Raw genomic sequence first — 10,700 nt, forward strand, 5'->3', positions numbered from 1 at the left:
AACCGACTTCTGCGCATGCGCCACGAAGTTTCAATCGCACTGTACATGCGCGCCCGCACGTGGTATTTTCTGGAAGAGCCACACTCAAGGGGCCAAAGAGCCGCATGTGGCTCGCGAGCCGCAGTTTGCCGACCACTGGCCTACGGGAAGCCCTGGGGATGAGTAAAGGCGAAGCTGCCCACAGCGGCCACCGTCGCGAGGGAGTGGTGCATCTGGAGACACGCAGACCTCTGGGCGTGGTGGAGCGTTTCGCACACTGACCCCGGGGGTGGGGGGGGGGAGGGGGGCCTGGCAGGTCTCACCGGGACCCTCCAGCAGCCTCTGTCCAAGTTCTCACTGAGGATTTCTGGCTTAGAAATCACCTGGAGCATTTTCACATCCATCTTGAGATTCCCTTCCGAAAAGTTTACGTTTCTAATAGGCAAACGAGTGTCTTGCAGGACCTGTTTCTTTCGGAGGTTTTAGCAAAAGTGAGTGAGACAGGAAACTGAAGATCAGCGTGGACTGTCTCTGAATCTTCCTGTTTCCATACCAAGCCCAGAACGAATGCCTCTCTCGTCTCTTCACGCAGACGCTGCCTGAAGAAGGCGATCGAGGTCACAGAGTGCCTGGACGCACAGAACACCAACGTCCTCCTTGTAGGTATGAGCCTGGCCTTCAGTTCCTTCCTTGAGGCTCGGTTCTGTGGGCACAGCCCATGCGCCTGGAAGGAACCACCAGCGCGGGCATCTGCCCGCTCTCCCCTGGCCTGGCGGTCCTGGGCGCTGGCTTCCGTGTTCAGCTGAACTGAACTCCCTCACCGGAGCTTGGCCGAGCTGTTCGCAGCCCAGCAAGGAATCGTTCCGGGTCTTTCCCAGAGCTCGCTTTCTGATGTTTGGGGTTTTGTTTTACATTAACTCGTCTTGGGTAAAGTTACAACCTTTGGGTAATCCCTTTTATAAAAAGAGACCCAGGGAAGGTTTAATTATCGTCTTTATATGTTTCTGTTCAACAACCTTGTGCAGTTGCCACAGGAACTTGGTGGCGCAGGATTTCCTGTGCCTCGGGTCAGCCTGCTGTGTGTAGGACAGGCCGAGGCATTCACCGTGTGAGAGCAGGCGTGAGCCGCCACACGGCGTCTTGCTGGGACCGGGGAGGCCCGAGCCACGCACGGTCTGCTGCTGAGAACGCTGGGTTCTCACAGCGCCTACGTCGCACATTGCGTAGGTCGCCTCGTGCTTTCCTGCCCTCAAGCTCCTACCGTTTCTCTGCCGCTGCTGGCGGCTGAGCGGTAGCGTTTACGGGCCGGTTGGGAGAAGTGTCTGCCTGTGGCTTCCACCCCATGTGACGCTGGCTCGCTGGCCTGGATTCTAATACATTTACTGAGCACCTTCCATGCGCAGAGCTCCATGCTTCTGCCTTCGAGGAGCTTACAGCCACTGGGGAGCATGTTCCTGAAAAAGACCTAACCAACAGCGACAGAGCAGTCCTGAGGGCGGCAAGGAGGTGGGGTGGAGGCGGGTCTGAGGTGCAGGTCCCAGGCCAGCCTGCTCTCTGCTCTCGGTGCCTTCTTACTGTCTCCGACCCCTGATGCCAGCGCCATCATCCTCGTGGGACATTTTAAAACAGCAACTGGAACTGCACTTCTCTTTATGGAGAGGAAACCCTGGGGTGTGAGACCCTGACTTTAACATTTTAAAGCACTCCAAGACAAACGCACAGATGCAGATGTGTTTCTATTGGCCGTGGGCCGTGCGTGTAAGCACATGTTTGCGTGGAGTTGTCATGGAGTGGGCTTTGTGCAGTGCCCTTCAGGGCCGGGCCGGGGGACTCAGCCACGGGGAGCTGTCCCGGCCAGACAGGGAGCGCAGGCCCTCCACCCCTTAGACACACGAGCGTGGGGCACTGGGCGCAGTCCAGTCACTCACTTTCTCCGAGCAGAGGCCGGAGGGGCCGGAAGGGAGTTCTGGGGCGGGTCCGAGAGCAGCTCCTGGGAGCAGTGGGTTCAGTGACGGAGACGTGGACACGCACCCCGGGTGGTGAGCTTGGTCTGCAGAGCCCAGCAGGTCACCATTGTGTGTGTGATCCAGCCTCCCAGGCGGCACACGGGGTGCCCGCATGCTCCAGGGTCTGCAGTGCTGCGTCCACGCCTTCAGCGAGCTCAGCGTGCTCAGTGCCAGTGTGTGCGGGGCCCTGCTGGCCGGCCAAGCCGCCCTCTGGCTCTCTGAACGTCGCCTTGTTCTGAGGCATGAGAGCTGGGCTGTCCATGGCGGCCCTGGGTGTTGGGGACCTCCTGCACGCGAGTGCGAGTGCGAGTGCGAGTGCTGTGGAGGCTAACACTGCCCCCTCCTTCCTGGCTCCCAGAGGAGAACGCTTCCGACCTCTGCTGCCTCGTCTCCTCCCTGGTGCAAGTGATGATGGACCCGCACTGCAGAACCAGGGCCGGCTTCCAGAGCCTCGTCCAGAAGGAGTGGGTCGTGGGCGGCCACTGCTTCCTGGATCGCTGCAACCACCTGCGGCAGAGCGACAAGGAGGAGGTGAGTGTCCGCGGGGCCCTCGTTCCCGTCGGGGCGGGTGCTGTGTGCGGACGCGCACGGGGCCGCTCAGCGGGAAGGCTGTGCGTGGCTCGCCGTGTGGTGACTCTGAAGGCTTAAACAACACTGAAGCCCTTCCCAGAGGAAAGAGGTGTTAATGTTAGCAGCGCTGAAGGGTGTACACCGAGGGTGCATAGGTATTTCATGGTGGGAGGAATACTGATGTGTAAGACTTCCATAAAAGTTGGCTCAGTGAGAGAGACTCCTATCATTCCTGCCAAGTTAGTTTTTGCAAAATGATGGATACTCGGGTAAGCTTCCTATAGAAAACACGTGACACAGGTTCCATTTTCCTTGCATGTAAACCTGTCCAGAGTAAAGCAGAGGGTGACGCTAGCGCCACCTGCTGCCAGGGCCCTGGTGGTGTGTCTGTGAGTGGCCACGCCTCTGCCCCTGGCCCTGTGAATTGCTGGAGTGCAGGGCAGTGCGGAGCGTCAGCATTAGAGTTAGAGTTCGGTTCTCCTTGTCTCGCTGCCGCGGGGCAGGGCCCGTGGCGGGATGATTAACGATTACGGAAGGAAAATGCAAACGGGTCCTTTCTTGAATTGAATCGCCTGCAGAGCTGCCAGATGCTAGTAGCATGCCTCGTGGTTTTTCTCACTCCAGATAACAGGCATGTCTGTCTGCGCGTGGCCTGTTCCCGGGGGCCGGGCCTCTCGCTGGGCCCGGAGTTCCTTCCTTTCAGGCCTGGGCTGGGTCTCACTGAGCCGAATGGAGATCACTGTCTTCATTCTTGGAGTGGAGTTTGCCTTTCTGGGAAATTAGTTTGAAAGCTTATGGGACTCAAATAATATGATGGGCAAGAGAGCTGAGACTGGGGGAAGAGTGTTCGTGTCTGAGAAGAGAGGGCCGACAGGCACCGTGCCCAGTGGAGAAAAAGCCCCGGAGAATTCTGATCCGCTCACGCAGCCCTGGGCGCAGTCCCCGTGCTTTCTGACCCAGGTCCTGAGCGCACGCGAGGTCAGGTAGTCTGCATCTGGTTAATGGTCAGGAGCATAAAATGAGGTGTGAAATAAAAGTGCAATATAATGGTTTCTCAGCATCTCAACGTGGACGTATTCAAGTTTTAAAGGAAAACTGGGTGGTCTGTTTGTGATATAAATGGCACAGCACTGGACTTGGGTTCAGATGTTGGATTCCACACGCACGTCTCCTGAGAGCTGAGCGGGTCCACACTCACGTCTCCCGTGAGCTGAGCGGGTCCACACTCACGTCTCCTGTGAGCTGAGCGGGTCCACACTCACATCTCCCGAGAGCTGAGCGGGTCCACACTCACGTCTCCCGTGAGCTGAGCGGGTCCACACTCACATCTCCCGTGAGCTGAGCGGGTCCACACGCACGTCTCCCGTGAGCTGAGCGGGTCCACACTCACGTCTCCTGTGAGCTGAGCGGGTCCACACTCACGTCTCCCGTGAGCTGAGTGGTTCCACACGCACGTCTCCCGTGAGCTGAGCGGGTCCACACTCACGTCTCCCGTGAGCTGAGCGGGTCCACACTCACGTCTCCCGTGAGCTGTGTGGTTCCACACTCACGTCTCCCGTGAGCTGAGAGGTTCCACACGCACGTCTCCCGTGAGCTGAGCGGGTCCACACTCACGTCTCCCGTGAGCTGAGCGGGTCCACACGCACGTCTCCCGTGAGCTGTGTGGTTCCACACGCACGTCTCCCGTGAGCTGAGTGGTTCCACACGCACGTCTCCCGTGAGCTGAGCGGGTCCACACTCACGTCTCCTGTGAGCTGAGTGGGTCCACACGCACGTCTCCCGTGAGCTGAGTGGGTCCACACGCACGTCTCCCGTGAGCTGAGTGGTTCCACACTCACGTCTCCCGTGAGCTGAGCGGGTCCACACTCACGTCTCCCGTGAGCTGAGCGGGTCCACACGCACGTCTCCCGTGAGCTGAGCGGGTCCACACGCACGTCTCCCGTGAGCTGAGCGGGTCCACACGCACGTCTCCCGTGAGCTGAGCGGGTCCACACGCACGTCTCCCGTGAGCTGAGCGGGTCCACACTCACGTCTCCCGTGAGCTGAGCGGTTCCACACGCACGTCTCCCGTGAGCTGTGAGAGACGTGGGCCAGCCCCCGAGAGGGCGAGGCTGTGGACGGCCTGGTTGCCCGCCTGCGGCACAGGGGCTCAGGATGAGCACGGGTGGGTGACGAGGCCCTTGGACACTACTCTCTGCTAACAGTGGGCTTGCCTCTCAGTTGCTAATAAAGGAGGCCGTCAGTTAAAAAAATGTAATTGTGAAAAATATTAGAAACTCTTTTTGCTGCCTCTACCTTCTCCCGTTCTCTCTCTTCTGGGTTCTCATTGTGGGGGTGGAGAAGGGGGATTTTCAAAATTCAAAATAACTAAATACAGTTTTTTAAATAAAATCTAAGACTGAGGAGAAGAATGGGATTCTTCCAGGGGAAGTAACGTTTCACTTAATCGGGTCAGTCAGTGTTTCCGTCCTCAGAATGACTGCGGACGCTCCTCCGCCAACGCTGAGCGACGTGAGGCTCCGCACAGGGCGTCTCCGCTTGCCACAGGGCGCACCGCGGGGTGAGCCCGTCGGGCCTGCGCCTGAGCCGAGCGCCTCCCGCTCCGATGGCCGGAGCCCTGTTGCCTGCAGACGGTGCTCAGCGCGGTTACTCCGCAGCCGTCGGGGGGCTGCCCTGAGCTCGGCCGCTCCGGCCCCTTCGTGCCGCTCAGTCACGCGTGTCTTGTTTTCACGTAGGTCCCCGTGTTCCTGCTTTTCTTGGACTGTGTCTGGCAGCTGGTGCACCAGCATCCCCCGGCGTTCGAGTTCACGGAGACGTACCTGACGGTCCTGTCCGACAGCCTGTACATCCCCATCTTCAGCACCTTCTTCTTCAACTCGCCTCATCAGAAGGAAGCGAACGTGGTAAGAGTCCCTCCTGGGCGCCGTGGGAGGGACCGGCTCGCGAGGGGACTGCGGGAGGGTCGGTGATAAAAATGAAGCGGACTCACACGACAGAGCGCCTCCTGGGAGTTGGTGTGGCCCCCGGCACCTGGTGTCCCTGTGGTCCCCGAGGGGGGCACAGAGAGGAGCCGTCGCTCGCCCTCGTCGCACAGGAGGACGGAGCGGGAGCACACGCTGGAGCTGGGAGTGAACCAAAGTAAACGCCGTCCTTCGTGACACGGCCGGACCGAGCCGTCTCCCTCTCGCTCGATGCGGGGAGCCCCTCTGGGGAACGCAGACCGGGCAGCGCCAGGCAGCGAGGCCTGTGCCTCCCAGTGTCCTGAGCCATGCCGCGGGGTGCAGCTCTGGCAGCCTTCTGCGGCCCCGGGTTCCCTCCAGCCGGCCCTCCAGGAGGGTTTGCCAGGTCCCACGGTGACGTGGGCACAGCCCTGCCGCCCCAGCTTCGTGACCTGACAGGCACTTAGTCTTCTGAGCCTCCGTTTCCTCAAATGTAAAATTGCAAAAATAACGGACTTCACAGGTGGTTGTGGAAGTGCCAGGACAGTGACTGGCACGTGCCCTCTCCCCTCCCCCACCCACAGCCTAGAGCAGGAGCCTGGGAAGCGAGGCGTGTGGGTGCTGGTCCCCAAAGGAGCCTCCCCGCGCCCGCCGCCTGGGTCCGCCGGAGCGGCCTGACCTGTGCTTTTCGGCAGGGCGGGGAAGGCCGGGATGCGCACGGCGCGCCTCTGCACCTGCTCACCGTGTGGGACTGGTCGGTACAGTTCGAACCCAGAGCCCAGACCTTGTTCCAAAACCCTCTGTACGTGGAGAAGCCCAAGCTGGACAAAAGCCCGCGGAAAGGAACGCATCTCAAAGTAAGGCCCCGGGCCCGGCCCCGCACCCCGGGCGTGTGGAGGGATGAAGGTTACCTGGGGCTGGAACTGTCAGCAGAGCTGGGAACCGGTGGCTGGATCCCCTGTGGGGGGCGTGCAGGAGGCAGCCCTCAGTGATTCTCTCATCACTGCTGTTTCTCTCTCTTTCCCCCTCTCTCCCCCTCTCTCTTCCTCTCCGAAATCAATAAAAATATATTAAACAAATAAATAAACAAACAAACCAGCCAACCAATCAAATAAGGGTTAGGCCTTGCCATCGCTGAGGTCCCTTACCCACTGGCCTGGGGCAGGTTTGTGATCCTAACTCCGCTATCACCAGAAGTGTGCATGTCGCCACCAGGGGGCGCAGCACGCAAACAGAAGCTAATCTCTGGCCACGCCGTGCGGAGCTCAGGGAGTTGTGGGCTCACTGGCAGGAAAGAGGGTAGCGGTGAGGGGACAGCCACCCTGGGCTGAGGCCTGGGCCGGAGGCCCCCCAGAGGGCCCAGCAGCAGCTGAGGTTGTTGGCAGCTGGCCCCTGCTGTGAGTCCTGGCCTGGCTCACCTGGCACAGGCCTCTGGAGGAGGGAGCCACCGCCCACACGGAGCAGCCAGGCTCCCGCCTTTGGGGGCGGGGAAGACGGGATGAGCAGGGACTGGGGATTGGCCTGACTGCCCTCCCCTTTGTGGGGTCTGTGGGCAGAAGTCCCGGCTGGGAGCCAGAGCCAGGCGATGCCATGTCACTAGCGTGTCCCCGAGAGCTGAGTTACTAACCGGTACAGTCAGACACGCCCCGTCTTCCCAGGCTGTCAGCCCCCACCGCAGCACCTGCTGGGCGGCAGGCAGAAGGACCGGGAGGAACACGGGTGAGCGCGCTCACCTTTCCTCCTGCAGCTTGTGGGAAGAGCATCTGGCCGGCCAGCCAGTCCTCACACGTCTTTGGCCCCCCCCCCCCCCCCCCCGCCTGGTCCAGAAGCATCTGTCTGACTTGAGCCTAAGCCCCCACCGGCGCCCGGAGACCAGCTACTCCATTGAGGCGGGCCCTCAGGGGGTCGGCGCTGCTTCCTCTCGGGGTCAGAGGAAGCGTTTGTTCCCAGAGCCTCACCGGCGTGGGGGGACCTGCCCTTCCCCGGTGCCAGTGCCCGTGGCGGCCGTGACCGTGGGGCGGGGGCGGCTGCCCTCGGCGTCACAGCTGCCTTCGGCACGGCTCCGACGGGCCAGTGCCGCGCACATTGGCTCCGTGGAGTAGCCACGACGCCGCCCTCTGAGAGCTTTTCGGGGATTGGCACGCACGTGGCAGTTCTGGGGGCTCGTGACTCGCTGGCCCAGGATGGGGCCCTTTCTGTGGTGGGAACAAGGCCCTGTGCGGTCGGGCTAACCAGAGACTTACTTGTGTTTTCTCCAAAGCACCAGCGACAGCTTTCTCTGCCGCTCACCCAGGCTAAGTCATCTCCCAAAAGAGGATTTTTCAGGGAAGAAACAGATCATTTAATTAAAAACCTTCTGGGCAAGAGAATTAGCAAACTGATTAATTATTCGGATGAGCTGCAAGACAACTTTCGAGAGTTCTATGACAGCTGGCACAGCAAGCCCGCCGACTACCACGGCCTGCTGCTGCCGCACATCGAGGGGCCCGAGATCAGGGTCTGGGCCCAGCGCTACCTGCGCTGGATTCCGGAAGCCCAGATCCTGGGCGGGGGCACGGTGGCCATGACCAGCCGGCTCTTGGGGATGATGGAGGAAGTGCGGAGCTTACAAGAGAAGGTCAGCGAGAGACACCTCCACCAGAGGGCCCTGCAGGCGGAGGCGCCGGCCCTGCCGCGGAGCTCGGCGCGCCTGTCCTCCCTGTTCCCCTTCGCGCTGCTGCAGCGGCACCCCTCCAAGCCCGTGCTGCCCACCAGCGGCTGGAAGGCCCTGGGAGACGAGGACGATCTGGCCAGGCGAGAAGATGAGTTTGTGGACCTCGGGGAGGTGTGACCTGGGTCGGTGGCTGTGGGAGAGGAAGCGAGACTGGGACAGGAGGCCGCTCGTGCACACGCTGCTGTGGACTGTGTGACGCGGAAGCCACGCCGGGGGGAGGCCGGCGGCCCGAGCTCCCGAGGGAAGCGGCCTCAGGAGGAGAGCCGGCTCTCTATCATGGTCCTGGGAGACGAGGCAGTGAAAACCGTCTCTAGTGTCAGTCTCTGCTCCCGACGCAGAAGTATCAGCCGGAATCGGCCGCAGCCGCTTTACTGCTAAGAAGGGCCGTGGTCAGATATTCCTGGATCGGTTCTCTCAGAGCCTCTCGGTGCCAAGATACCTTGCCGGGCACCGGACACGGTCACTGCTCCCTAACGCGTCTCAGTCCGGAGCAGGCTCAGCTCCGTGGGATGTGCGTGGCGACAGGGAGGGTTCGGGTGGAGGCACGGAGATGTATGGCATTCACGTAGCACACCCCGCATCGCTCCTTCCTGCATCGCTGGCCCCTGGGAGGCGGAAGCCGGCCCTCCCGGTCACCATCCTGCGTGGCAGGCCGCCCCCTCCTGCAGGGCCGGTCACTTTGTGCGGGGTGCTGGGCCCGCCACCCACGCCACCCTTTTCCACGTGCCGGGGCCTCCCGGTCTGCTGCTCCGTCCATCGCCCGTCCCTCCGTGCTGCCGGCTGCGGGGCGTGGTCCCGGGCCCTCCGTGCTGCTAAGCTGGTGGTGACGCTGGGGGCTCTGTGGTTCGCCCAGAGGCTTCTGTTCTGGAGGCGCAGCGTGTGCGGGGGGTTGCTTGGCCTTTTCCCAGCTGCATGCCCAGGCCTCGGAGCGTCAGTGACCGGGCGCCTGCAGATGCTCCCCCACGTTCTCTGTCCCCGACAGACTGGTGAGGGTCACCGCTGGCCGTGGCTTTCCTAGGAGGAGTTAAGCGTAAACATCAGAGCGATGGCTATCCGATTGTGCCTCAGCGATTTAAAAAGCCATAGAGAAACCTGACTGCTGGGCAGCCTTCTCGCCCCTGCTGTCTGACTGGCCTGTGCTTCACACGCGGAAAGGACACTTCGCTAGGACCAGCGTTTCGTTCTCAGCGGAACCCCGTTCAGCCCACGAAAGGAAGGGCAGGAAAACGGCTAAGGTTAGGGCGGTTGCCTTCCAAGTACGTTTGCCGTCCGGTGCAGACCCCCGCTTAGTACAGGTTTGGAAACACGTCCGTTTGTCCCGGGCAGTGAGAAGCGTGCAGTTTCTCGGGGTGCACGGAATCGTCTTCTGTCCGGACCAGAGACGGCCGGGTACTCCCCCAGGAGCCGGGCTGGTCTGTTAAGACGGCCGAGGCTGGGCGGAGGGCGGGCTCCGCATTGGGGCCAAGCACGCGCCCGGCCTCGGTCGCCTGCAGAGGCTCCCGGCGAGGTCGGTGCGGCTGGCAGGAGCTTTCGCCAGTGCACTCGCTCATAGCCACCTGCCCACGCTCTGGGCCTGCCACTAACCGCCACTTCTCTGCCCGGAGCCCCCAATGCCGACGGAGCTGTTTTGTTACCCTTATTATAGCCTGAGTATTTACACAGTGGCCTCTCCAGTCTTAGGATCTTAGCAGTTTTCATTCCAGAAGCGCCGGTGCGATGCTTTACACTTCACAGAGTATGGTTTAAAGGCACAAGGTCATGGCCCTTGTCATAGCAGTTGAATGTGCATTGAAATATTTTTCTATGACTTTAAAAAAATTACAGTAGAAAAATAAACTGTTATAACATGGAAGGTCATGACAATTTATGTATTTATATTTGAAATCAGATTTCTATAAACTTGTATTTGTGTACAGAATTCTCAGTGGGTTTATATATTGTGATGTTTTTATTCAAAATTGAAATGTGGGTTATGCTTAACAGTTAAAACTGAAATGAGACCATTTGCTTTGTTTAAGATGCTGCACTGTGCCCGATTGGAAATGTACAGTAACTTACCGCGTATAATATCCTGAGTTTGTTTATACCTCCAAGTTTTTACACTGAAGATAACTTAGCTGTAATTACATGTAAAACTTTTTTTTAAGGGAATAAGCTGTTGGGCTAAATCTGTATAAATGTGCGTTTTATTTTTTGAGCGTACAATGAAAGTTTACTTGTATCTCACTGCGCCATGTCTGATTGCAGAAATTAAAGCACAATTTACCAGCAATACATGCTCAGTGTGGTTGATAAAACATGGAACAATTCCTTTCACACATTCTGCGTGTGTGTATGTGTGTGTGTGTGTTTGGTTGGAGGTGGTGGAAAATCAATAACCAAATATTTAAATTTCAAGTGGTGACAAAATACTATGACGGAAAGTAAGATCGGGAGGAGGCCTGTTGGAGCGGCTGAGGAGCAGTTTTAAATGCTGAAGTGAAATGCCGGCCT

General features: G+C 59.5%; 1 protein-coding gene across 2 annotated transcripts in view; it reads left to right on the forward strand.

Moving 5' to 3' along the window:
- The window catches only part of MTMR12 (myotubularin related protein 12), a 55,177-nt gene extending 44,698 nt beyond the window's left edge, over nucleotides 1–10,479 (forward strand). For both annotated transcript variants that reach the window (XM_054715343.1, XM_054715344.1), the window contains 5 exons: nucleotides 572–642; nucleotides 2,344–2,516; nucleotides 5,291–5,458; nucleotides 6,190–6,351; nucleotides 7,755–10,479. In XM_054715343.1, coding sequence (XP_054571318.1) covers nucleotides 572–642; nucleotides 2,344–2,516; nucleotides 5,291–5,458; nucleotides 6,190–6,351; nucleotides 7,755–8,324 — 1,144 coding nt within the window. In that variant the 3' untranslated portion in view covers nucleotides 8,325–10,479. The remainder of the gene's footprint in view (nucleotides 1–571; nucleotides 643–2,343; nucleotides 2,517–5,290; nucleotides 5,459–6,189; nucleotides 6,352–7,754) is intronic.
- The last annotated feature ends 221 nt before the right edge of the window (nucleotides 10,480–10,700 follow it).

This window comes from Eptesicus fuscus, chromosome 4, assembly GCF_027574615.1.
Source record: "Eptesicus fuscus isolate TK198812 chromosome 4, DD_ASM_mEF_20220401, whole genome shotgun sequence".
Lineage (NCBI taxonomy): Eukaryota > Metazoa > Chordata > Mammalia > Chiroptera > Vespertilionidae > Eptesicus > Eptesicus fuscus.